Source organism: Rattus norvegicus, chromosome 1 (assembly GCF_021556685.1).
Source record: "Rattus norvegicus strain SHRSP/BbbUtx chromosome 1, alternate assembly SHRSP_T2T, whole genome shotgun sequence".
NCBI lineage: Eukaryota > Metazoa > Chordata > Mammalia > Rodentia > Muridae > Rattus > Rattus norvegicus.
In genome coordinates, this window is record NC_141534.1 from 94068201 (window position 1) to 94096130 (window position 27930).

Genomic DNA, 27930 nt, shown 5'->3' on the forward strand with positions numbered 1-27930 from the left:
AGTTGGCGCGACCCGGAGGGCGGGCAGGCGCCTCGTGGGGGTGCGGACCCAGAGGGCCAGGTGAGGTGCGGGACTGGGACGGAGGAGGTTAGGGATTGAGATACGGGGTGTCTTGGGGGAGGTGTCTAGAGTTCCAGTGCAGCCCATATTTACGATCAGATCAGCGATTTCTTTTTCTGAGCCTCAGTTTCCTCTTCTGTACAATGGGGGCCCGAAGCTGACCGTAGTACCCGCGGAATGGGACGTCAGCTCGTGCACACGCCTGCTGCTCTCAGCGCTTCCCATATTACTCTTCCATCCACGTTACACTGATGATGGATACCCGCGCGGGAGATGGCCGGGCTAGATTTAACTATGGAACCCGGCCTATGTCATTACCTTTCTGAGCCCCAGTTTCCTCTGTTTAGTGAAAACTGATAGTCTCAGGCTCATAGGTTCGTCCTGTGGATTCTGATGAATGTCTTTGGCATAGCCGCAGCTCAGGGGATTGGGATTGTAGCTGAGAGTTCCAACAAAGTAGAAGAGGGAAGCCCAGAGAAAGCAAGAAAAAAAAAGTCGGGAAGATTGTTGTCTCTATGCCGAATCCTGAAGTAGTGATTTAAAATAATAGGATGTTTCTCAGTTTAAAGGGGGGATTTTATATTGTTACCCTATTGGGGGACTACCATTGCTTGCCAGGAGAAGGAAACCTTAACTTGAAATACTGGATTTATTTGTTTATTTTTTGAGGCAGGGTCTCTGTATGTGGCTCTTTCTGCCTTGAAATTCATTGCATAGACCAAGTTGGCTTTGAAAACTCATAGATGTCTGCCTACCTCTGCCCCTCTACCCAGTGCTGGGATTAAAGGCATGTGCCATCATGCCAGCAGGCTGGCTAAATAGACCTATATTTGGTTTCCAACTCACATCTACATGCAACTGAGACTAGGTCTACAACTGTCCCACCCTGTCACACCGAAGTTCAGATTTAACGTAACGAACACCTGCCAAACATGGTTGTAGGAACTTTGGGTTTGCTCTTTCAATCCCTCTAATATATGTTTTTTTTTAAGTTTTTTTTTTTTTTGTTTTTGTTTTTGTTTTTGTTTTTTGTTCTTTTTTTTTCGGAGCTGGGGACCGAACCCAGGGCCTTGCGCTTCCTAGGCAAGCGCTCTACCACTGAGCTAAATCCTCAACCCCCTTTTTTAAGTTTTTAAATGACATGTTTTATTGCACACTGTAAAGTCAGAGGACATCTCAGCCTGGTGGCCTTTACCTACTTACCCATCTCTCTGGCCCCTGACCCTCACCCCAAAGAAAAGTAGAGTTACTCGCTTTGGACGCTCTTCCCCCATTGATGCACCTGTCTGTGCATCTGTATGGAGATTGGGAAAACTTCTGGGAGTCAGTTCTCTCTCTTTCTCCATGTGGGCTGCAGGTTCAGGAGACAACTCCTGCTGTCTGGAACCCAGGCTAGGCACACGCTAGGCAAGTGCTCCACCATGGAGCAACTTCCCAGCCTTGGCTCTTTGAGGTAGAGTCTATCCATGGAGCACAACTGACCTGGAACTCAGAGTTCCAGCCTCAGCTCCAGTTGCTGAGATTGCAGGTACCTGCTGCGCAGCAACAGGATTATCCTTCAGTGGCTTCAAGAGGGTGAGTCCCAGAAAAGTAGGGCTACTTGCCTGAGGCCAGGGTTAGGAAGTGGCAGAACCAGGGCTTGGCTCCTCCCCACTTTCTTCCTACCTTTCCACCCCCTCCTTTGCCTTCTTTGAGACAGGACCATAGGATTTAGCCTTGGCTGTCCTGGGATTCTAAGCCTGTAGGCACTGTGCTTTGGATTCAAGACCTCTAAGGGCATAGCGTGTGGATTCTGTAAATGGTATTTCTTGAATTGAGTTTTGAGAGCTGTCATTTTTAAAATGTTAATTTTGTCAACCTCCACTATTCAGAAAGTCAGTGCAAGAGAGGGACTTTTAAAAGTATTAGTCAATGTTCGTGTATATGCTCATGTGGGTGTGCATGTGGTACACACCTGTGGATGCCAAAGTCGGTTGTCTTACTAATTATTCCTTACCTCATCTTTTAAGTCAGGATTGCTCACGGAACCTGGAGCTTACCCGCTTGGGCACACAGGCTAGCCACTAAGCTCCAGGGATCCTCCAGTCTTCACCTCCCCAGTGCTTGACTTTATTAAAAGTGGGTGGTGGGGATTCGAACTCAGACCTTAATGCACAGTACTGACTGAGCCATCTCCCCAGCTGGGGACATGAACTTTAAAGACAGCGATGCCTTCGTGTTTATGTGTGTGTGTCTTTACCGCCTGTGCATATTTACCTGATGATGCACTTGGAGCCCAGGGTGTTGGATCCCCTGGGACTGGAGTTACAGGAGGTTGTGCCTTGCTCCGTGAGTGCTGGAAACTAAACTGGATTCTCTACAAAGGCAAAAAAATGCTCTTAACCACTGAGTCGTGTCTCTGGCGCCCTGGAAATGTATTTTTTTTTTTTTTTTTTGGTTCTTTTTTTCAGAGCTGGGGACCGAACCCAGGGCCTTGCGCTTCCTAGGCAAGCGCTCTACTACTGAGCTAAATCCCCAACCCCTTATTTCCTCTTCTTGCTCATCTTTTTTCCTTCAGGGTCATCGTGCAAAGCCACCGAGATGTGCGCATTCTCAGTTCCTGTCACAGAGTAAACACTCCTGAGGACCTGCCCCATGGGCTTCAGAATCAGAGAGAGCCTGCTTTTAAATCTCAGAAAGGTCAGTTGCTACGTGTGACACTTGACACGTGTGACTTCAATTGATGAGAATGGGACTAATAACAGTCTTCCCTGGGAGGCTGTTGCAAGGCGTCTTTGTGACGCTCCGATCTGGTGGCTTCTTGGTGCTTGGTATGTGCCATGTCCTGACTGTTGTTGGCGTTAGCTCCAGAGCTTGCTGTGTAGCTAAGGATAGCCTTGAACTTCGCTCTGATCCTCCTGCCTCTGCCTCCCAGGGGCTGGGACTGTGGGTTCGTGGACCTGGTGTGTATGGTGCTGGGGACTGGACTCAGAGCTCTGTGCATGCTAGACAAACACTCTGCCAGCCAAATTACACACGCCTCTAGCCCTACCAACCTTCTTGAGACTAGGTCTTGCTGTATAGCCCAGGCTAGCCTTGAACGTATTATGTAGCTTGGGCTGGCCTCCACAGTTCTTCAACCCCTTTAAACAGTTGCTCATTTAAGTGAAAATTGGTTTTCCATTTCTTTGGAGCCTGTTGGGGACTGGTACCCCATCTCTCTCACCCATCCCCTCCCTGTCTGTTTCTTAGACAGGAGTTTCCGGCTTAGGGCACTAGACTCAGTGTCCCCTTTCATGGAATATTTTCTGAAGAGCCACACTCTGATTTTTCCTCCCCTAGGTTTCTACTTAATACTGCAGTCTTCGTAGGTCAGCCTTTTCTTTTTTTTTTTTTTTTTTTTTTCCGGAGCTGGGGACTGAACTCAGGGCCTTGTGCTTGCTAGGCAAGTGCTCTACCACTGAGCTAAATCCCCAACCCTGGTCAGCCTTTTCAAAATGGGCTCCCAACCCCCTTCCCAGGTTGCACTTGTCCCCCACCTTCCCCGGCTCCTCTGCCCTGACTAGAATCAATGGTTTTGTCCCTGTTGGTATTCATAACCAGCTTCTACATTGAAGTTTCTCAGGAAATCTGATGTGTTTTTTGTTTGTTTGTTTTGCTGAGGACCAACACAGTCTTGTATGTGTTAGCCAAAAATTCTGTTACTGAGTTCCATGCCAATTAAATCTTTTATGTTTGATGCAGATCCTTATGTAGCCCAGGCTGACCTCAAACCCGCAAACCTCCTGTCTCAGTCTCCTGAATGCTGAGATGTCATACACTACTGTACCTGGTTTCTGTCTTAATGTGGACAGAACATTAAGGCCCTTAATGAGAAAGGGCCTCCCAATGTCTCTTGTGCTGTACTCCTTTAATCCCAGCATTTGGGAGGCAGAGACAGGCAAATCCCTGTGAGCTCAAGTCTAGCCTGGTCTATGTAGCAAGTTCCAGGACAGCTAGGACTATAAGCACACAAACAAACAAAGAAGAAGGGCCTCACACTGTGGCCCAGGCCTCAGTTTCCTACGTGGCGTGACAGCAGAGGCGTGCTGCTGTGCCTAACCTGGACAGGAAGTTGCCGTAGAGCGATAAGTGATCCACGTGCTGGCATTTTGGGGGCCGCTATTCCAACTAATCCTGTGAGGACCGGGAGCTTGGGCGTCTGCCATCTGTGCTGGCAGTTTTATGTCAACTTGCTGCAGGTTACTTTTGAGAATTACAGGGTTTTGGCTTCTTTAAAAGACGCACATATTATAAGACGGTGCTTTCATTTTAATCCCAAGTGTGGGGATTTGGGGCTGCTTTGGACTGTCTGGAGCACCTGACTGTGATTTGCCTCGTGCTCTAGCAGAGACATGGTTTTGCTAGCAGCAGAGAGTTTCTGCCATTGTGTGACCTTCGGAATTCTGGGAACTTTTCAGAGGGTACCTACATTTGAAGGTCCTGAGAGCGGGGTCAGTGTCGTCGGTTGCTCAGGTGGGTTGGTTATAGTTTGTTAGTAGCTGTGGTCAAAGAAACAAAAGGAAAGGAATCCGATTCAAGGATCTCTTTCTCTTCTCTCTCTCCCCTCTATCCTTATTTCTCTTCCATCTAGTGTTAGTGGCTGCAACTGGGGAAAGAGTGGGAAAAGAACCCACAAAGTAGCAAAGAATAGCTACAACTTGCCACAAACTTGGGTCATCTGGGACGCAGGGACTCTGAATTGGGAAAATGCTTCCTTAAAATTAGCTTGTAGGCATTTTCTTCATTGATGTTGGATGTGGGGGTCCCAGCCCATTGGTTGGTGCCACCCCTGGGCAGGTGGTCCTACTGTTATAAAGAAGCAGGCTAATCCAGCCAGTAAACAGCGCTCCTCCATGGCCTCTGTGTCAGCTCCAGTCTCCAGGTTCCTACCCTGACTTCCCTCAAGGATGAAATGAACCCCTTTCTCTAGAGGTTGCTTCTGGTCATGGCGTTTTATTACAGCAATGGAAACCCTAACTAGGACACCATCTCTGAGTTCCTTCCCTGGCAGAGTGATAGCTGTGATGGCAGCAGCCCTGCCCTAGGCTTACCACGTCCTGCCAGCTGCTGCTTCAGGCTATTCTTGGGTCCTGACCCCCTAGTTCAGGAATGTTCCTCTGGCAGGCAGGCCAGCAGCACCGGGGAGCCTGAGGCTCTCTGGGGCGACTGATGGGCCCTCTCCCTTCTCTCTTTCAGGTTCCAGGAAGCAGGGTCAAGGCCAGGGAGACAATGGTCTCAGTGACTATGGGTGAGTGGTTTCCCCTCAAGGTCCCTTCTGCCCACGGTATGGTTTGGGTCTAGAGAGGTAGAGGGATGGTAACAGGCAGGAACAGCTGGGCACTACTGGGGTGGGGGCGGGGCTGGAGCCTGTGCAAGGCTGTCTATTTTCTTCCCGAGATTCGAGATGGGCCTCCTGAGTTAGGAGTATGGCCTGGAGAACTCAGTAAGGTCCATGGGTGCACACCCTACTTGGCCTGCTAGAGCCTCAGTTTTTCTTTAAATTTTAAAGATTTATTTATTTTTATGTGCATTGGTGTTTTGCCTGCGTGTATGTGAGGATGTCAGATCCTTTAGAACTAGACTTAGAGTCAGTTGTGAGCTGCAATGCAGGTGCTGAGAATTGAACCCTGGCCCCGTAGAAGAGCAGCCAGTGCTCTCACCACCGAGCCATCTCTCCAGCCCTGAGCGTCCATTCTTCCAGCTGTGAGATGGAGATGATAATCCCGCAGCCTGGGTTGAAGAGATTATCACGTGCAGATCCTGGGCACTGTCCTCACCACATGCTAGTTGTGCTTATCGGGAGACAGCTTGAGATTATTCTTCCAGTCTTCTGTCCTGAGATCCAGCCACATCCTAACCCAGGCTAACCTGAAACTCCTCGGAGCCAAGAATGACCTTGAACTCTTTACCTTCCTGCCTCCACCTCCACGTGCTGAAATCGCAGGCTCCCGTCAGCCTGGCTCCCGTCAGTCTTCCTTGCTCTTTCTTTTTGTTTTTGGGGTGGGGAGAGATATAGCCTGTTACCCAGGCTGCTTTCAGCATCCCTGCCTTAAACTCCTGCATACTGGGCTGTGGGCGTGTACTGCCACACCCAGGTCCCCAGTTCTTTTTAAGCTGTCTTTTAGGATTGTCGAAGCTCAGAGATCACGTGGTGGAAAATCCATAAAACATATTTGCGCAGAATTAAGAGGAACTAAAATGCCAGCATCTAGCAGGACTGGGCTTTGAATTTACATAAACAAATCCTGCAAGATGGGCCCTTGTATGGACTGCCTTTATGTAGCATGATGTTTGGGAGTGGGGCTAAGTATAACTAGTGTCTTTTTAGTGCTGTGTAGCATTTCACATGTTTATGGGCGTCACTGTCAAGAGATTGCTTAGGGCTTGAAGTCTCTGTAGCTAAGTGGTAGAACATTTGCCTAGGACTCACCTGGGACAGACTTGGGGTATGCTTCCATCAGGACCTGAGAAGGTGGCTCGGAGCTAGAGTAAAGGCCTTAACTGATCCTCAAAAGGCACAACCATCCTTAGCACTGCAGACAGACAGACAGAAAGGGACATGGCTTTGTTCTGGGAAACACATCACAGTGTGTGTTCTTGAAGATTTCTCCTGGTGTTACGTGCAGACGTGCAGTAACCTCATGCACCTGACTTTAAGATACATTGTTATGCGATGTAACATTTCTAACTAGGGACTACAATGTCTCACTCTAGTTCTCCATACTGTAACCCATCCTGGCCTCAAACCCACAGCTTCAGCCTCCTGAGTGCTGGGATTGAAAGCTGGCACCGTGACCACCTGTAGCCCAAGAATTTCTTAATCCCCGCTAGTTTATGACAGTTTAATTAGTCACACATTTGCCTTTTCTCAATGATACATGACATGATGGTATGCGCCTGATGCAGAGATTCTGCAACTCCTGTAGGGCCTTTGTAGGTAGTTCATGCTTGAGATTCAGCACAGTAAGGCAGGAGGATCAGGAGTTCAAGGTCATTATATCCAGTGAGTTGAACTCAAGCCTAGGATACATGAGACCCCCCTCCTTTTTTTGAGACAGGGTTTCTCTGTATAGCCCTGGCTGTCTTCAAACTTGATTTGTAGATTCGGTTGGCCTCAAACTCACAGAGACCCACCTGCCTCTGCCTCCCAAGGTGTGTACTATCATGCCAGCTAAGACCTTTTCTTTGAAAAAAAAAAAAAAAGGAAGGAAGGAAGGAAGGAAAGATTCAAGGGAAGCAGCTGGGAGCTTGGTTAGCAGAGTGCTTGCCTTGAATTGCACAAGTTTCCGTCCCCACCACCACATAGGGGCAGCACGCATCTGTAATTCCAGCACTGGGGAAGAGGAGACAGAAGGATTAGGAGTTCAAGATTATCTTTAGATATGTAGTGAGTTTGAGGTCAGCCTAGGCTTTATTAGACTTAGTCTCCAAAACCAAAAAAAAAAAAACAAAAAACAAAAAAACTAAGCAAACCATTAAAGACTGTTGGATTCAGTCTGCCCAGTGACCTGAGGACATGGGTGTTTTAGTATTGAAACCTCAGCGAGGTGAGGGCAGGATTCTTATTTCTGCCCTGAGGGTCTAAGGCATCCCAGGTGCTAGGAACAGGTTAGGACCTGCCTGTGCTGAGTGCCCAGAAAGTACAGGGTAGGTGTATCGAACTACTGCAAATGGCAGGGACGGGGTTGAACCTAGTCAAGCTTCCCAATAATGTGTGTGAGTGTGTGCTTCTCTGTGAGGCTGCTCCCTGCTGAGGCCCGTGGGTTGGCTCCCAGACCTGGGCTCCCCACTGCCGGGTGCTGAGAGCTGTCAGACCAGGTACATGGGATGAGGCATCAGGACAGGAGGAAGCCGGAAGAGAGCTTGGGAGCCTTGTGCCCTGGCATGTTAACCAACCTCTTAGGTCCTAGTTAGAGGACTCAGTGCCTGCAGACTCACAAGTGGTCAGGGATTCTTACTCCATTGACTGTTGAGAGCTCACAGTGCAGGGCTTTTAATTTGTGGAAGCCACCACTGCTGCCTGCGGTTCCTTGTGAATGACCGTCTTGTCTAACCCCAGCCACTTCTGAGTGGATCCAGTTCTTCAAGGAGGCCGGCATTCCCCCGGGACCTGCCGTCAATTATGCTGTGATGTTTGTGGACAATCGGTAAGGAGGCCAATGGGACAGGGTAAACTGGGCAGGGGGAGGGGGTGCTTGGTGCATGGGCCTCACCACCACCCTCCCCTGCAGGATCCAGAAGAGCATGCTGCTAGATCTTAATAAAGAAATCATGAATGAGCTGGGCGTGACCGTCGTGGGTGACATCATTGCCATCCTCAAGCATGCCAAGGTGGTGCACCGGCAGGTAGGTGCTCTTCTGCGCCTCTGACTTCCTGGGGAAAGCGTGGGTGGGGCTGGAGGGGGGCTGTCATGAGGCCAGTAGGAGGCCTGGCAGCCAAGGAAGGTGCAGTGTGCAGAGGCAGGTTCGGCTCTTTGCTGTGTGACATCAGGCATTTGTCTGACTTCTCTGAGCCTTGTTTTCTGTCTTCCCTATGCTGTGAGGCAAACCTTAATTTTGTGTTTCTGTCCCCATTCTGCACACATGTGTGGTATACACATGGATGGAAGGTGCATGTTCACGTACACGTAGAGTCTGCGGTTGGTATTGGGAATGATCCTCAATCACTCTATCACCTTACTCAGTGAAGCAGGCTCTCAACCAGTCCCAGAGCTTTCTAATGTGGCTGCCGGATGCCCTGAATTCATACAGTAACGTCTAGAGACAGGCCTTGAACTGTTCCTCATTCAGGACCCTGCAAAAAGGACTTTCTCATGTTAGAGGCATCAACTCAGCTGGAGGGTCAATGAACAAAACGTTGTATATATATTTTTTATTTTATATTGATAATTAAAATATATATTGGATAGATGTGTGTGGTGGATGTGTGGTCCTATATATGTGGAGATAACTTTGGGAGTTGGTTTTCTCTTTCCACCATCTAAGTCCCAAGGTTTAGCTCAAGTCATCAAGTGGCATCAAGTGTCTTTACCTGCTGAGCTATCTAGACAGCCCATGATTCTTCCTTTTAGCCCAGAGCAGAATAGTACAGAGAGAGCTTGCTGCTCTCCAGAGGACCCACCTTCAGTTCTCAGCACCAGTGCTGGGAGGCTCACAACTGCCTGTAACTAACTGCAGCCCCAAGGGATCTCACAGCTGTAGCCTCTGCAAGCATCTGCTCCCTCCCTCTCCCCTTCCCTCTCCCTCTCCCTCTCCCCCTTCCTGCCCCCCCCCCCCCCAGCTCAGTTCTCTAGGTCTCCTGTTCTGTGCTCACCTCTCTACCCCTCATTTGCAGGACATGTGCAAAGCGGCCACTGCATCAGTGCCATGCACCCCCAGCCCCCTCCAGGGCGAGCTTCGCCGTGGCGCTTCTAGTGGTGAGTTATGTGTGTTCAGTCTCCTTTGAATCCTGTCACTGAAAGGAGTACATTAGCCAGCCCAAATACCTTGTAGCTTGCAGAGGTGGAAGCAGAGCCATTGAGGCCCTCTGTAAGGAACAGAATAAGGGGGTGGGGAGTGCCTGTTCATATAGCTCCTTCTCACTCATAATAGTAATAGGTTTTTATAATCTCTCTCTCTCTCTCTCTCTCTCTCTCTCTCTCTCTGTGTGTGTGTGTGTGTGTGTGTGTGTGTGTGTGTGTGTGTGTGTGTGTGTGTGTCTAGTCTCACAAGACAGAATGTCTGAGGAAGTTAGAGGGCATTTTGTGGGCTTGGTTCTCTTTTTCTACCATGTAGATCTGGGGGTCAGACTCAGGTCATCAGGCTTGGCTGTAAGCTCCTTTATCCAGTACATTATTTAGCTGGCTTCTCTCTCCCTTTTTTTCCTCTTCTTTTTTTTAAAAAAGACAAAGGTGTATGTATGTATGTATGTATGTACCTCAGGCTGGCCTCGAAGCCACTGTCCTTCTGCCTTAGCATCTTGCTGCCGTGGGATCACCACACCTCATTTATTTCTTTTGGTGGTGCTGGGATGGAGACAAACCCTGGGCAGCTGCTTGTTCTTTGCTCTGCCATTCCACGACACTACAGCGCTGCCCATAATCTCTGTCCTAGTGTTTGGTTTTTGGTTTTAGGTTTTTTTTGTTTGTTTGGTTTTGGGGGATTTTGAGACAGGGTTTGTCTGTATAAGCTGTTCTGGACTCCGTTCTGTAGACTGGGCTGGCCTCAAACTTGAGATCTGCCAGCCTCTGCCTCCATAGCGCTGGGATTAAGGGCGCCAGTGCCCTGTCTGCTCTGCTTTCTACTGCAGTGAACGCATGACCAAGAACAGCTTGGGGAGGAACGAGTTTATTCCAGCCTGGGCAGAGCCTTGAGGCAGCGGCCATGGAGGAGCGCTGCTCTTTGGCTTTCTCTCCGCCTTTAGCCACCTTCTCTTCTCTTTTCCCTTCTTGAAATAGGGTCTCACTGTGTAGCCCTGGTGAGTCTTCTGCCTTCTGAGCATTGGGATTAAAAGGCATTGTACCCTATCCGGGTATGGTCCCCTCGCAGGACCAACCACCTGCCAAGAATAGGGCTGTCCACAGTCGGGTGGGCTCTCCTACTTCAGTTATCAAGCAAGAAAATGTCTCCACAGACTTGTCTCCAGGCCAGTCTGATGAAGGTATTTTTCCTAACTTCCTCAGTGCCTCTGGCCTATGTGAAGATGATGAAAAACTAAGCATACTTGAGAAAAAATTTCTTTACATTTATTTATTCTGTGTGTGAGTGTCTGGGGAGTACTTGTGTGCATTGGCACGAGTGTTGGTTAAATGGCAGTGTGTAGAAGTCAGCTCTGCTTCCACCACTGGGTCCTGGGGATTGGGACCTTTACCCAGTGTCCTGCTTGTCCTCTGTGAGCTCTCTTAGTGGCCCCTGTGTCCTTCGTAAGGACATCATGCCTACCATATGCCTGTGGGTGACTTGCTGAGCTCACAGCCAGCAGCACAGTGACTCACTGCAGATCACAGCTTGTAAGCCACACACGGTTTCTGTGAAGCACATCATGGCCTTTCTTCCCATGGAGTGCAAAGCCGCCCAGGCCCTTAGCATGGTGCTTGCATCATGTAGAGCTGCACAGTCACCAAGCAAAACCAAAAGAGACCAGTTCTTACATTTCTAGCAGTGAGTAGACCATGGAAGGACACTTACAGGAGCTGACACCAGAAGGCCACAGGATCTCTGACATCGGTTGGGAACAGGGGTTGGGTGATGGGCAGGAGCTCTAGGCTCACCACATGTATGCATGATGGTCTTTAGAAGATGAGTCTGTACACACAAACTCCTAAAGGCCTGCAGCAGCGTGGGACCGGGTCTTAGAAAACAGACAGGGCAGGGTGGAACTCAGTTGGCAGAGTGCTTGCCTCATTTATAGGAGGCCTTGGGCTCCATCCTCAGCTCCAATTAATCTCAGCTCTGTGATACCCACTTCCAGGCTCAGCACTCGGAAAGTGGGAGCCAAAGGATTAGAAATTCACAGTAGGGCACTGGGGAGATGGCTCAGTGGTAAGAACACTTCCTGCTCTTCCCAAGGATCCAAGTTGAATTCCCAGCACCCAGATCAAGTAGTTCACAGCTGCCTGTAACTCCAGCCCTAAGGCACCTGTATGCATGTGGGTTACACACATAGACACCCCACCCTAAATAAAAGTAAATACATCTATTTAAAAAAATCAATGTTGCTTGAAACCAGCCGGGAATAAATGAGATCCTACTTCACAAAGGGTTGTGGGGGGAGGGGCCTGGTGAGATTGCCCAGTGGGCAAAGGCTCTTGCTATGGAAACCTTGCAACCTGGGTTGTCTAGAACCATGGAAGTTAAAGGGAAAGAACTGACTCCGAAAATGTGCCCTCTGACCTCTGTGTGTGTCCTGTGGCACATGAGCCCCCTCTCACACAATGAAACTTAGCAAGAAGCCGGAGACTCTTTACTTACTGTGAAAGCTTTCAGCATTAGCTTACTTGTTTTCTTTTTCTTTCTTTCTTTGTTTAAGTATAGAGTGGAGTTTATTCAGGGCCTCGGGAGCCGAGCTGAGAGGGTAGGAGAGACAGAGAAAGGCAGAGGGAGAGGGAGAGGTAGGAAAGGAGAGAGAGAGAGAGAGAGAGAGAGAGAGAGAGAGAGAGAGAGAGAGAGAGAGAGAGAGAGAGAGGAGTAAAGGTCAGCCATGAGCACATGGAGGTGGGGGAGGGGGAGAGGGGGAGCAGGAGGGAGAAGACAGCAAGAGCAGGAAGGCAAGAGAGCAGCTTACGTGTTTTTAACTAGCTCTTAGAACATGGCCTGTTAGTTACCTGTCCTTCAGTCCTGGCCTGTATCAGTCTCTCTGTCTAGCTGACAGAGTCTCCATGTCTCACTGGTGAGTCTCCCACCTCTGACTTTCCCAGAGTTCCTATCTCTGCCCAGAAGTCCCGCCTGTTCTCTCCTGCTTTGCTATAGCTCATTCAGCTCTTGATTAAACCACTCAGAAAGTGTCGGAAGGAGTGCTTACAAAACACTAAGACAGGTAAATAGACACACACACACACACACACACACACACACACGTGTGCACACATACAAAGATAAACAATCAGAGACGTTTACTTCTCACAGTTTTATGATGGATCAACTGGTCGTTGTGCTCTAGTCTAGCTCAGCAGGTCTTTGTGGGTCCATGGTATTTAGGCTGAAGGATGGCTTCATTTGCATATGTGATTACTGGCTTGGTCCCAGCTGGAATAATAGAGGTGACATAGTGCCTTCCGTCATGCAGCAGGCATGTTCTGACAGTGGAGTCACAGGGTTCTTAAAAACAGCAGTAGAGGACAGGCCCCAGCACTGGGGGGCCTTGAGTCTGTGCTCTTGTGCCATTGACCCAAATGAAGTCACAAGACTGAACTTAGAGTGCTGGCAGGGCACACCCAAAGGTGTTGATGAAGGGAGGTTGTAGAAATCGGGCTTTACTTCTCTAATAAGCCCACAACACAAATGGAGAAGTGTTTGATCATAATGGCTTTGCAGGCTGGTATAGGATATAGTATTCAGTATAGGATGGCTGACAGCCAGCACCCAAAGCAGAGACAAATGTGTCTTTCCAGAGTCCCCTCCTCCTTTCCCACTCACTGTCTCCTTTTAGGGTATCCACAACCCTGGTTGCCAATAGCATAGATGAGCTTTGCCAGTCTTTCAAGTGCCCATCGATAACATTTTTTTTTTCTTTTCTTTTTTTTCGGAGCTGGGGACCAAACCCAGGGCCTTGCACTTCCTAGGCAAGCGCTCTACTACTGAGCTAAATCCCCAACCCCCATCTATAACATTTTAATACCCTTCTGGATGCCTTTTTCTGTTCTCCCTCCCTCCCTCCCTCCCTCCCTCCCTCCCTCCCTCCCTCCCTCCTTCCCTCCCTTCTTTACTAGACAAGGTCTCACTATATAGATATTGCCCTGGCTAGCCTAGAACTCGTGTAGACCATTCTAGCCCTGGGTTTACAGAGTTTCTCTACCTCCTGAGTACCTGGAGTAAAGGTGTGTTATGTCATGCCTGGCCTAAATGTCTCTTACAATTACAAATAACTGAAAAATGAAACCAAGACTGTACATGGTGGCTCATGTATATAATGCCAACACTCTGGAGACAGAAGCAGGGGGATTGCTGTGAGTGAGTCAGTCTGGGTCATGTGAGTTCTAGACCAGCCCAGAGTGAGTTATGTCTTCAAAAAGAAAATCCTGTCAAGCAGTCATAAGGACTGTAGAGAAAAGTGTGTTGTGGGTCCTGGTGCTCTGGGGTGTTGGAGAGAGTTCTTTCTCGGGAGTCGGTAAGCTGGCTCCCAGGAAGATAAAGCTGCCTTCCAGATTCCTGAGCACACCCCCCTGGGCGGCAGTGGCTGTCCTCCCTTCCGTCCTTCCCCACCCTGGGCTGGCACTGTTGGGTTGAGAACTCACAGACTGTGCTTCCAGACTCCTCCTCACCGCCATTTCCCAGATCTCTCTCTTGAGGGCATAACTGGACTCCCTTCCTTCCTTCCTCCCACAGCCGCTTCGCGAATGATCGCCAACAGCCTGAACCATGACTCTCCACCCCACACTCCTGCAAGGCGGTCAGACAACAGCACCTCCAAGATCTCAGTCACTGTGTCCAACAAGGTGGCAGTGAAGAATGCCAAGGCTGCTGGTGAGGGCACTTGGGCAGGTGTTGGGCAGAGCTGCAGGGGAACATGGGTGAGCGGAGGGTGTGTGTGCGCGTGTGCATGTGTGTGTACACACGTGTGTGTCACTTCTAAATGTGGCAAGGTGCTTTAGAGACCACCAGAAAGTCATTGATCTCTGAATTTGATCAAGTCTGAGGGCTTCAATTTTTGTTTCTCTGTTTTATTTAACTTAAAGATTTATTTTTATTTTCTAAATTATGTGTCTGTATGTGGGTGTGCATGTGTGTACAGACCTTGGAGGCCAGGAGAGTGGGATCCCCTGGAGTTGAAGTTATAGGAGATTACGAGCTGTCTGATGTGGGAGCTGGGAGCTGAACTTGGATCCTCTGCAAAAGCAGCTCTTGATCTTGAGCACTGAGCTGTTCTCCAGCCCCATGGTACTGTTTCTAGAAGGGCAGTGCTGATATTCCGGACAGAAGCTCTCTGGGGTGCACTGGAGACCTGTCTGTCCCACTTCTCCTTGGGATTGTTATGTAGCCAAGAGTAACTGCACTCCTGCTCCTCCTGCCTACCTTGTGCATATTCAGGTCACAGGCATGGACTACCACACCCTGTTTGTGCAGTGCTAGGGCTGTTGAACCCAGTGCATGTGTGTGCAACTGAGCTGCGCCCCAGCCCTGGTCAGCTCCTCTGTCCATGCCCCGGCCCTGGTCAGCTCCTCCGTGCCTGCAGTCTTCAGCCTGCGCATGCTCTGCTTGGGTGTTTGCCCAGGACATAAAGCTGGGGTGGGACTCAGCTTTCCTGCTCTCCCATGTTCAGCCCATTCCCAATTTCTAGTTTCTCAAGGCACCTATGGGAACGGGCGGGGGCTGGGGGACGGACATCATGTTCTGGTTACCCAGGAATCCCCACCACAGGCTGTCTGAGTATCTATCTAGTAACATGCACTAAGCCCTGGGTTCAATCCCCACCACAAAAATGTATAAACATAAAAGTATTTAAATGTATAAAGTTAGGCAGGGTGGCACAATGTAAGTCCAACATTCAGAAAGCTGAGGCAGGGGGATCATTCTGAATTAAAGGTTGGCTTAGTTTATATATAGAGTTAGTTTATATATAGAGTTGCAGCGAACCAAACATGAAAAACAGAAAGGTAAGCGGTTTCTAGAGAGCTGAAGTGACAGTGCCGCCGAGACGAGGGACTGGCACGCCTACCTCCCGATGCTCTGACGGGGATTCTTTAGCTGAAGTATAAAGCAGGTAGATCACGCTGTTTGCTGACCTAGTAATGGGGAGCCCCGGCCAGGAGAGTCACAAGTTCCAGACTAGTTTGTAAGACCCTGCTACCTTACAAACAAAAGGACCATAACCTAGGCTTGGCGACATGGCTAGGGTCAGAGCTTTGCTGCCGCGCCATGTTTATATTATTTTTCACATGGTTTATGCGCATGGTGTGGGTGTTTCAGCCGCAGGAATGTCTGTGCGTCTGTGAATGCTTGGTGTCAGCAGATGCCACACAGGGTATCTGATCCCTTGGAACTGGAGTTACAGGTGGCTGTGAGATGCTGTGTGGGTCCTGGGAATCGAACCCACATCCTCTGGAAGGAAGTACTCTCTAACCACTGAACCATTGCTCCAGCCCCAATACGTATATTTTAAAGTATAATTTAATACTGTGCCATGTCAAACCAGTAATTACGGCCCTTGATTACTGGTTAAAAAGCGAGCGCACAAAACAAAAAGTCAAAAAGTGCAGGCATCCACAGTTCTAGAGGCAGCCTAAGGGTTCGAGGATCCACCCACCCCATGGGTTCCACACTTTAGCCGTTCAGGCAGGGTGTGGCACACCTCGGACAGTCTGGGAAGTCACCACTGCTTTCACATCCCAAGCACATCTTGTGGTTTAGTCACACCAGATGACTAATGTCCTCGGTGGCCCAGTCTGGTAATGGGGGCAGCTGTGCACATGAAGGAGCCGGTCACGCCCGTTAGGAGATGAGACGCTGGTGTGCAGCTGCTGGGTGCCCGTAAGCCTAGCCCTCTAGGGGCCGAAGCAGGAAGCTTGTGACTTGAGACCAGCCTGGGCTACATAGTGAGACCTTGTCTCAGAATTGAAGACAGAAACAGTAAACTATCCTGACCATAGCTAGGTGTCTCTCACCCCAAGCTCAGAACATCCATCCCTGAGGGAGCTGACCCCATGTCTCTTTACCAGCTCTGGCCCACAGGGAGGAGGAAAGCCTGGTTGTTCCCACCAAGCGGCGGCGGGTCACAGCTGAGATGGAGGGGAAGTACATTATCCACATGCCCAAGGGGACCACTCCCCGCACCCGAAAGATCCTGGAGCAGCAGCAGGCAGCGAAAGGTACAGGCTATGTGGGCTGCAGATGGGAACCTTTTAACTGGTTGCTCTTGATGGTCCTGCCCGAGCTGCTAACAGGACCGCAGAAGGAGAGAGCCCTCACCTCTGCTCTGCCGCCATTCAGTTTGTGAAGCTGGCTGTATGTCTTCCTTTGTCTCTGGAGGGCAGGGACAAAAGGACAGTCATGGCTGACCTTGAAAGTAAGTAACCATCCCTGGCCAAGGGCAGGACCACAGTGGATACCAGTACTGTGAGGCAAAGCCAAGCTCATCCCAGGGCCGTGGAGGTAGCAGCTTTATGGTGGTAATATTTCAGACTGTTGTGCTGGTTCTGCTACAACTTCCCGACAGTGCACATCCCTTCCTGGGCCCCACACCCATGGCTGTTGTCTGTATAGCAGCATCTGTGGACCTGAGTGGGTCATTGTGAATATCCTCAGTGTCTTAGTTAGGGCTTTACTGCTGTGAACAGACACCATGACCAATGCAACTCTTATAAGGACAACATTTAACTGTGGCTGACTTACAGGTTCAGAGGTTCAGTTCATTATCATCAAGGTGGGAGCATGGCAGCGTCCAGGCAGGGCATGGTGCAGGAGGAGCTGAGAGTTCTACATCTTCATCTGAAGGCTGCTAGGAGAAGACTGACTTCCAGGCAGCTAGGATGAGGGTCTTAAGCCCACACCCACAGTGACACACCTACTCCAGCAGGCCACACCTCCTAATAGTGCCACTCCCTGGGTTCAGCATATACACACCATCACATAGAGAATCCTTTTCCTCCTTTCAGGATTTACTTATTCATTGGTTAGAGACAGGGTTTCTCTGTATAGTCCTGGCTGTCCTGGAACTCACTGTGTAGATCAGGCAAGTCTCAGACTCAAGAGACCCTGCTGCCTTTGTCTCCTGAGTATTGGGGTTAAAGTCACACTACACCACTGCCTGGCCAGTATTTGAGGTGCTGGCAATATGACCTTGGGCATACTAGGGTAGCACTCTACCACCCACGTACAGCCTCAGTCCTTTCTTTGTTTTGGCATAAAGAGCATTGTCTTCTAGATACAGATTTCTTAAGATTTCCTCCCTCACGAGTTTTTCTTTCATTTTTAGTCTTTTATTTTCTAATACATTCTTTAAAAGGTTACTTTTTCTAAGTGCCATTATGTGAGCTCATGTGCATAACATGTGCAGCAACTCTCGAAAGCCAGGAGAGGGCACTGGGGTTCCTGGAACCGGAGTTGTGTAAGGTTGTAAGCAAATGTGTATGCTGGGAATCGAACTTGGGTCCTGTACAAGACCAGCTAGTGTTCTTATCTGCTGAGCCATCTTTCTAGCTACGTTTCTTTGATAATTCCATACTATATACATTTTATTTTCATTGGATCTACCCTAAACTGACCACTTACTCTTTTTTTTTTAATATTTATTTACTTTATGTATATGAACACACTGTAGCTGTCTTCAGACACACCAGAAGAGGGCATCAGATCTCATTACAGATGGTTGTGAGCCACCATGTGGTTGCTGAGAGTTGAACTCAGGACCTCTGGAAAAGCAGTCAGTGCTCTTAACCGCTGAGCCATCCCTCCAGCCCCCTAACCCCTTACTCTTGTCAGATAACTCCAACATAGCCCTATCTCATTCATTCATGTCCCCCCCACCCCCATCCCATTTTGCCCTATTGGAGCTGCCAGGCAGAATCCTGACTGATTGCGTTGGCTTGATCTGAAAGTCCTATGTGGATAGCCTTTGAGTGTAGCATTTCACAGCATTTCTCCAGCTCTCATGCCCTTTCTGCCTGCTCTTCTGCAGTGTCCCCTGAACCTGAGAGGTTGATGTAGATTTAGGGCTGAGCACTGAAACACACTGACTCGGCACTTTGACAGTTAGTCTGTCCAGTGACTGCTGCCCACTGTAGAAGAAACTTCTCTGACCAAGTTGAGAGTAGCACTAGCCTATGGATATAAACATATGTATATATAAAACATATATATAATCACTTTAAAATTAATTTCTGTTTATGTGTTTATGTGTGAGTTTATGTGTTCTCCACTCATGTAAGAGTCTGCAGAGGCTAGACAAGGGTGTCGGCAGTCACAAGTGTCTGAGCTGCCGTGTGGTTGCTAAGGACCGAACCTGCAAGAGCAGCAAGTGCTCTTCGAAGCCCTCATCTCCCTACACGTGATCATTTAGAAGATACTTTGATGCCATGTCCATGTAGCAGAATGGCAGTATTAAATTTTTTCTTAGGGCTGACGACCTCCTAAGCCGCAGATATTTGACCAGGTTTACCGTAGCAGGCATGTATTTCTCCTGCGGAGTTGGCCTCAAGTCTAAGCAGAGAGCTGTTGGTTAGCCTCATACCTTCAGGCCACCGTTGCACCAGTGAGCACATCTGGCCCGGCTGGTTGATATTCCAATGTTGAGGGCTCACTGCTGGTAATAGCACTGCTGACTTTTCCTCCCCGGTGGCCTACAGAGCCTTTCAACCTGAAACGAGCCTTCAAGGAAGGAGGGGTTTGTTTTTCTAGTCCGTTACAGCTTGGGTTCTCTATGTCCTACAACCACAGTACACTGTGCCTGGATCAGTAGGGTCACTGTCTAGTGCAGGCTGTTCTGGAACTCACTCTGTAGACCAGGTTGGCCACTAATGTACAGAGATCTACCTGCCTCCACCTCCAAAGTGCTGAGGTAAAGGTGTGTGCCACCACACCTGGACTGGTGGCTTTTTCTTTTTCTTTTTCTTTCTTTTTTTTTTTCATGGAGCTGAGGACCGAACCCAAGGCCTTGTGCTTGCTAGGCAAGTGCTCTACCACTGAGCTAAATCCCCAACCCTGGCTTATTTTTTAATGATTGTTTCCATAGTATTTTGAGCTTATCTTTCAGTGAACACTGTGTTGGTGGTGTAGGGTTTTTGTTTTTTTTTCCTTTGGTTGAGGCAGGGTTTCCCAGTATAGCCCTGGCTGTAGTTCTGAAACTCCCTCGGTAGGCCAGGCTGGTCTTGAACTCAGAGATTGGGAGGCCTCTGCCTCCTAGGGCCTGAGATCTTTAGCATGCGCCACCTCCACCTGGCTGAAATGTATGTTTTATTTTATTTAGTAGAGGACTCGTCCTGGTTCTTCCCGTCCTGCCAAATGCCCACAGTTGCAAGCTGCAAGTGCACGTTTTTAGAATTCTATTCAAAAGCTGGCTGTGACAGCACCCAGCTGTAGGTCTAGCCTCAGTTACATAGTGAGTGCAGTTAGCCTAAGCTACATGAGACTCACCTTCAAAAAAGAAACACCTTCCCTTCCACATCAAAACAGGCATGATGGGTTTCAGGGATCAATTTTCATTGTTTTAGTTAGGGTTACTATTGCTATGATGAAATACCATAATCAAAAGCACATTGGGGAGGAAAGGGTTTATTTGATTTATACTTCCACATCCCTGTTTATCACTGAGGACCATCAGGACAGGAACTCACACAGGGCAGGATCACTGTTTATCACTGGAGGACCATCAGGACAGGAACTCACACAGGGCAGGATCCTGAAGGCAGGAGCTGATGCAGAGGCCATGGAGGGGTGCTGCTTACTGACTTGCTCCTCTAGAGCCCAGGTCCCCCAGCCTGGTGTTCGTGGTCCCTACTCCATCAGTCCCTAAGAATCATTAAGAAAATGATCTTTAAGGTTTTAAAACGACAAACAAGAAGAGCAGGACAGGGGTGGCACACACCTTTAGTCCTAAGCTTGGGAGGCAGAGGCAGGCAGATCTCTGAGTTTGAGGCCAGCCTAGTCTACACAGCGATAGCCAGGCTACACAGAGAAAGCCTGTCTTGAAAAACCAAAAAAATCAAATCAAATAAATCATTGGGAAAATGCCTACAGGCTTTCCTGTAACCCTGTCTGTTATGGAGGCATTCTCTCCATTGAAGCTCCCTCCTCTTCAATGACTTTAGCTTATTTTGAGTTGACGTGACACTAGCCCACATTGATCTTTCCCAGGCTTGTCACTCACTGTGTGTTTGTGTAAAGATCAGAGCTAATGGTGTAGATGCAAAGCCTGCGCCAAGCATGGTCTGTCCCTGCTGTGACAGTCCTCCTTGGCATCCGCTCTGTGGTCAGCCTAGACATGATTCCATGAGACCACCAGGCAGGTGCTGCCTCATGATGTCACTTCCCTCCCAGGTCTCCACAGAACATCTGTGTTTGATCGCCTTGGTGCTGAGACCAAAGCAGACACGACCACAGGGACTAAGGTGAGTATGGCTTGCTGGAGCAGCTTGTGTGTGCAAGTGCTGGTACCCTCTGTGCCTCCCAACGCACACACGTCTGTGCCCCAGGTGTCCATCCACACTGTGTTCCAGAGTTTTGAACCGCTGTTTTTCCTTTGGCTCTGCTTCCCTATTTGCCCTTGGTCTTTCTTTCCTCTGCTGACTTTTAGCCCAGCCCCAGCCTATTTGACAGCTAGATTTCTTTCTGTATACCCCCATGTGTCAACTAGTCTCAAATCTTCTACTACAGCAACTCCTGCCTTCAACCTCCAGCTCAGGGTACCTCAGTTCCTGAATTTGTATAGTGCCAGTTCATAGTGTTGCTGTGGGATATGAGCAAGGGGCAGGGGCGTGAGGGGCATGGCGAGCCTGGTAGACAACTGTGGCTTCCTCCGAGTCTCATGCTCATCTCCCAGAATCTTACCATGGTGGTGCTGTAACACTTAGGGTCAGAGGACTGGAGGTCCAGCCATGTGAATGCCTCAAGGGTGTGGCTGTTACTTCTGTCTCAGGGACCTAGGGCATGCTTTTTTCTCAGCTGCCTTCTGGAGGGCCTGACTTCAGAGTTTGAATCCCAGAGGATATCCCTGGCATCTCTGAGAAGACATGGCTTGATTGTCCCTGATTTGATTTTTCCTGACTCCTATCCTCCAGCCTGCTTCTCTCCTTTGCATGCCGGCAGTGGTGGCCCACATCTGTCATCCTAACACTCAGGAGATGAGGCAGGAGGATCTCAAGTTTGAGACCAGCCTAATCCCTGTCTCAAAAGTAAAGGAAAAGAAAATCCATGGAGATGCTCTCTTCCACAGAGCTCGCCTGACTGCTGGGCTTACAGAATAGAGGCGTTACTTCTGATGCTGCCTCCTCTATTGCCCTATGACTCCAGGAGGGCAGGGCCAGGGTCACCTGATCATTGTGCTTTTCCCCAACACTGTCACCCTAGGCTGAGGTACAGGACGGAGAGCAATGTCTGAGGATCACCAATTATCTGCTAAGTCAGTGGCTAAGGGAGGACTTGGCTGGGGCTGGGCTGGGGCTCAGTGGTAGAGCACTTTCCAGCTTTGTATAAGGCTTTGAAGTCTGTCTAAGGCATGGGAAAGTAGACAGCTGAAATGACCTGGGGACCTTCCCTAGGCCCACCCACCCACCTTGGCAGTGCACTTCTGTTTCTGTCTGTCTTCATAGAGCCGCTGTTCTTCAGCTTTCACCGCTCCTACGGTCGGTGGTTTCTCCTAAAGAACCTTCCTGAGTCCCTTGGCATAGTCAGGACTTCCTTTTGGTGCCCTAGCCTCTGATCCCCTTCAGTGGTGCTGTCATCATTACATAGATGTCACTGAGCTGTCAGCTGACTTCTTAGAGGCCAGCCCAAGCAGGTAGCATGCTGAGTGTGTAAATGACCACTGTCTTTTCTCTGCCTCTACAGCCCACAGGAGTTTTCAGCCGCTTAGGGGCCACCCCAGAGATGGATGAGGAGCTGGCCTGGGACAGTGACAATGACAGCAGCAGTAGCTCTGTCCTGCAGTATGCTGGGGTCCTGAAGAAACTAGGACGAGGCCCAACCAAGGCCAGTCCCCAGCCAGCACTGACTGTCAAAGCCAAGGCCACAAGCTCTGCAACCACACTGGCCTCCACTCCAAAGCTGCGGCGCCTGGCACTTCCTTCTCGCCCTGGGCCAGAGAAGAAGCCAGAGTCCCTGCCCAAAGTCAGCATCCTTAAGAGATTGGGCAAGGCTGCTGTTGTGTCCGAGGCACAGGACAGCCAGGTCACAAGCACCAAGAGTAAGTCCTCAACTGAGGTCAAGTTCGCCATTAAGAGGACTCTGGTAGGGCCCCGGGGGAGCAGCTCCAGCGAGAGCCTTGGTGCCCAGATGGACCATGCGGGCACTGTGAGTGTGTTCAAAAGACTGGGCCGAAGGACTTTCTAGCCACACGCAGGGTGGGGTGCAGCATGGAATGGCGGGCCAGCTCCTGCTTCCATCCCTTCCGGCCTTTCGTGAGGGCTCACCTGCCCTCCCTCTGAGCTCTAGATGGCACAAGGCTTGGCTTTCTCCAGCGTTTATGCTGGTTCCAAGCACTCGGGGACACAGGCATTTTTCTTGGTCTTTGATATTCCTGTGACCTGACCTTGCCTGCTCTGGGACTTCCCTTCTTCCCTGCCCTCTGTCCTCTGTGCAGTAACTATGGCCTTGGCATAGTCCCCTTTTCTACCTCCTTCCAAAGCCAAGGGCCCTGTTTCTTTCACATTGTCTACCCCTGATGGCAGCATCTGCTGCCTTAGGCCCTCCTGTTGTGACTGCCCCACCACAAAGGTGTCACCTGGAGGGACTCCCTTCAGCCCACCCTGTGCCTTCCCTCCCTCTTCTACCCCTTCCCTGCCTGCTATGCTGTCACTCTCCCTCTCTTCACTCTTTTCATTTCTCTTCTGTTTTCTGTCCCTGTGGCAAGGCCCGACCGTCCGCTGCATCGTGCCCGACCCTCCTGCGCCTCTGGCCTCCCAGCGGCCCCCTCGTCGACGGTGGCGGCGAACCTGTAAAGACTGTTAGCTGCCTTCCAATCCCAGGCTGGAGGGACTCCCCCAGACCCTGGCCTGCAGCTGGGGCACCTCCATTTCCCTGCCCTGGCTGTCTTTTTCTCTGATGGGTGGTGGGCAGCAGACATTGGGAAGGTGAGGTGCTGAGGACAAATGACTGCTGTTTTAATATATTTTTGTGACTTTCAGACTGTTTGCTTCCTTCCCCTCCTTCAGTGGGAGTCAAAGGCTTGTTGTTCACACCAACACAGTGGGGGGTGGGCACTGGTAAAGGGCTGCGCCCCAGCACCAGGTCCTGAGCTGACGGGGATGATCATGACAGTCCTTTGGTGAAGCCATCTCCTCCCTTACAAGCTGCAGTGCCTGTCACTATGGCTTTCCCATCAATGACACTGTTCTGCCACTCTGCCTGTTGGTAGCTTGCTTTTATTTTGAGACAGGATCTCACTATGTAGCCCTAGCTTCCCTGGAACTTGCTATGTAGATCAGGCTGGCCTCAACTCTGACGAGACCCTCCTGCCTCTGCCTCCTGAGCTCCCAAATGCTGGGATTAAAGGCTTTCCCGCCATACCCAGCTTGCTTTTTTCATTTCTTGCTTTCTTTTTACTTGCTATATAGTTGAGGAAGACTTGGAATGTCTCTCTTTACAAATAAATTTATTTTGTGTGTATAAATATTTTGTTTCTATGTATGTGTTAGGCGTATAAGTGCCTGATGCCCATGGAGACTTGGAAGACGATGTTGGACACCCTGAGACTTAAGGATAGTTGTGAACCCCTTTGCGGACTTCGGGAACCAAACTTAAGTCCCCTGTTAGCAGCAAATGCCTTAACCACTGAGCCCATGCTTTGAGTTTCCAATCCTCTAATCTGTTCCATGAGAGTGACATCACAGGCCTGTGCCACAATGTCAGGGTTTTACATGTGCAGGAGACTAGGTCCAGGCCTTATGTGAACATTTTATTAGCTTCCACTAACACCCCCCACCCCCATTTTTGAGACAATGTGTTACTATATAGCACAGGATGGCCTCAAACTCAAGGTTCCCTTGCTTCATCCCCTGGAATGGCACACTTATGGGTGTGAGCCAGCAGCTGACGGCCCCTTAGATGACATGAGATTGTATTGCCCAAGGAAGAGCACTGCATGGCCGGCCAGGACCACTTCACTTGTATGGTCAGATTTTGAGGTGATGTCATTGGGTGAATCGGGAATAAGAAGCAATTTTTTAGCATTCAGGAGAGCATTCTGAGAGAAGGACAGCCTCAGGCAAAGACCGTGAGTGGGGCCAGGGAAGGTGGCGGCTGGCTGTGAAAAATTCATGGTTGCTGGATAGGAGTAGGAGCTGTTGGCAGAGACGGAGAATGGATGGGAGGAGGAGGGTGTGAGCGGTTCTGACAACTTAGCCTAGAGGCACCGGTGTGCTCGCCATGTGTGCGGTCCTAGACTGAGAGTGCAATGGAGACTGAGGCTGACTGCCTAATCAGCCTGAAATGTATAGCAAGATCTTACCTCAAAAATATAAAGATTAGAACAAAAACAAAACAAAACAAAAAAACAGGGCTGGAGAGATGGCTCAGCAGTTAAGAATAGCACTAGCTATTCTTCCAGAGGTCCTGAGTTCAATTCCCAGCATCCACATGGTGGCTCACAACCATCTGTAATGGGATCCGCTGCCTTCTTCTGTCTGGTGTGTCTGAGGACAGCTATAGTGTACTTTTATATATAAGTACATATATAAATATAAATATAAATATAAAATAAAAATAAATATAAATACAAATATAAATCTTTTTTTTTCTTTTTTTCAGAACTGGGGACTGAACCCAGGGCCTTGCGCTTGCTAGGCAAGTGCTCTACCACTGAGCTAAATCCCCAACCCCTATATAATAAATCTTAAAAAAAAAAATACACCCCCCCCCAAAAAAAAGAAAACAAATGAGACACAGGGTGCACATCTTTAATTTCAGTACTTAGAAAGCAGAGGCAGGAGAATCTCTGAGCTGGAGGCCAGCCTGGTCTACAGAGTGAGTTCTAGAACAGCTAGAGCTACATAGTCAGATCCTGTCTCTAAAATAAAAAACAGCCAGGCCTGGTGGCAAATGCCTTTAATCCCAGCACTCAGGACGCAGAAGCAGGTGAATCTCTGAGTTCTAGGCCAGTCTGATCTACAAAGCAAGTTCCAAGACAGCCAGGACTCTTAACACAAAGAAACCCTGTCTCAGAGTTGGGGGCCGAGGAAAAGACGAGGGGCCGAAGAAACAGCTCAGTGCTGTAGAGCATTGGCTGCTCCTCCAGAACCAGCAGCCACATGTGGCTCACAACTATCTTTAACTATAGTTCCAGGGCATCCTCTGGCTTATGAGGACACCAAGCATACACATTCATGTAGACAAGACACCCACACACATAGGCGTATAAATTATATACACATATACATATAAACAATTTTTTATGTAAAAGATAAAGGGAGAACTCAGGGGGAACCTTTTTTTCCCTTCTCTTATACATTACATCCTGATCTGTTTCCCTTCCACTCTTTCCAGGTCTATATTTCCTTTCCCCCAGATCCACTCTCCTCTGTTCCCCTTAAAAGAGGGGGAGCAGGGTGTCGACCTCCCACCCCACCCCAACCCCTCCATATGGCATAAATAATTACAAGAAGACAAACAACAAACCCTCATACCAGCTTGGCTGTGTCAACCCAGTAGGAGAAAAAGGGTCCCAAAAGCAGGCAAAAGTAATCAGAGGCACCCCCTACTCCCACTGTTAGGAGCCCCATAGGAACACCAAGCTACAAAACTATAAGGTATATGCAGAGGACTGAGCTCAGGCTCATATAATGTCTGTGTTTGCTGCCTCAGTTTCTGTGAGTCCCTGCTTAGTTGATTCTGTGGGCCGTGTTCTCATGGTATCCTCCACCCCTCTGGCTCCTACAATCCTTCCTCCCCCTTTTCTGTGGGATTCCTGTGTTTCTGCCTGGTGATTGACTGCTGGTCTCTGCATCTGCTCATGAAGCCTCTCTGATGACAGTTGGGTGAGGCACCAATCTGTGAGTATAGCACAGTATCATTAGGAACTATTTCATTGATACCCCCGCCCCCACTGTGTTTGTGTCAATCCCAGATCTCAGCTCTTCTGCGTCTGGTTCTTGTCCTTTCAGCCTGGGCCAGGCGTGGGCTCCAGAGTTAACTTTTTTGTCTTTTTCTTCTAATGATGGGGATCAAATCTAGGGTCTCATACTTGCTAACAAGGCTAGCAAGTGTAACAGCTCTGTTGTTTCAAAAGAGCTGTCACACTTTTAAAATCCCCTTTTATTTAAACCTTGTCTTAATGCATACTCTGTGTTGTTTGTTTCATTCTGTAGCCCAGGCTGTCCTGGCAGCTGAAGTTGACTTTGAGACGGAGGCTACCCCACCACACACATACCTACTAAGACTTAGACTTAAGTGTGTGAATTCTAGGCGTAAGCCACCACATTTCATTAAATGTTTTTTTATTTGGAGGCTGTGAGTTTTTTATTTTTATTCCCCCCCCACACACACACACACCTCTCTGGGTGGGGGGTGCCAGGCCAAAGGACAAATGTGTACTGCGTTAATCAGTTCTCTTCCACCACGTGGGTCCTAGGCCTCAAACTTAGTTGGTCAAGTTTGCCGGCAAGGGCCTTTACCCACTGAGTCATTTCTCTTGGCAATTTTGAAAGGAATTTATTTACTTTTAATTATGTATATATGTATGTTTATGTATGAGATTGCTTATGTGAATATACTGTCTGCACAGGCCAGAAGACGGCTTCAGGTCCCTTGGAACCACAGTTACAGGCAGTCGTGAGCCACCCGACACGGGTGCTGGGTCCTCTACAAAAACACTCTTACCCACTGAACCATCTCTGCAGTCCCTCTTTCTGCTGTTTTGTTTTGATTGTTTTTAAGACAGGGTTTTCAAGAGCCTAGTTGGCCTCTGAGTTGCTATGTAACTTCATGAGTAATGATCCAGAACTAATAGGATGAATATATGTTTTTGGGGTTTATTAGGATGACTTACAGGCTGTGGTCCAGCTAGCTCAGTAATGGCTGTCAAGCATCAGAAGGTCCAAGGCAAGGGTCAGAGAAGAATCCCGCAGTTGTTCAGTCCACAAGGTTGGAAGCGTCAGCTGGTCTTCAGTATACACTGGAATCCCAAAGACGTCAGCTCTAACGACAGTGAAGGAATGGACTTGCTAGGCAGAGTGAGAGCTTGCTTCTCCCATGTCCTTTGTAAAGGATGCCGGCAGAGGCTATGGCCCAGATTAAAGCTTCATCTTCCTACCTCAAAAGATCTAGTTTAAACATTGGTCTTCCTACTTCATATGGTTTAATTAAGAAAAAAAAGTTGGGGGGCTGGAGAGATGGCTCAGTGGTTAAGAGCGCTGACTGCTCTTCCAGAGGTCCTGAGTTCAAATCCCAGCAACCACATGGTGGCTCACAACCATCTGTAAAGAGATCCGATGCCCTCTTCTGGTGTGTCTGAAGACAGTGACAGTATAGTCATATACATAAAATAAATAAATCTTTAAAAAAAGAAAA

At 49.1% G+C, this 27930-nt stretch overlaps 1 protein-coding gene across 3 annotated transcripts; it reads left to right on the forward strand.

Moving 5' to 3' along the window:
• C1h19orf47 (similar to human chromosome 19 open reading frame 47) lies at window positions 1-27912 on the forward strand. Of its 3 annotated transcripts, none has more exons than XM_087653035.1 (11): window positions 1-60; window positions 2618-2739; window positions 5278-5329; window positions 8141-8228; window positions 8313-8427; window positions 9416-9497; window positions 14104-14241; window positions 16434-16583; window positions 20749-20819; window positions 22258-22612; window positions 26730-27912. In XM_087653035.1, the coding sequence occupies exons 2-11, from the start codon at window positions 2695-2697 to the stop codon at window positions 26873-26875; spliced, it is 1242 nt and encodes a 413-aa protein (XP_087509161.1). In that variant the 5' UTR covers window positions 1-60; window positions 2618-2694; the 3' UTR covers window positions 26876-27912.
• Window positions 27913-27930: the final 18 nt, after the last annotated feature.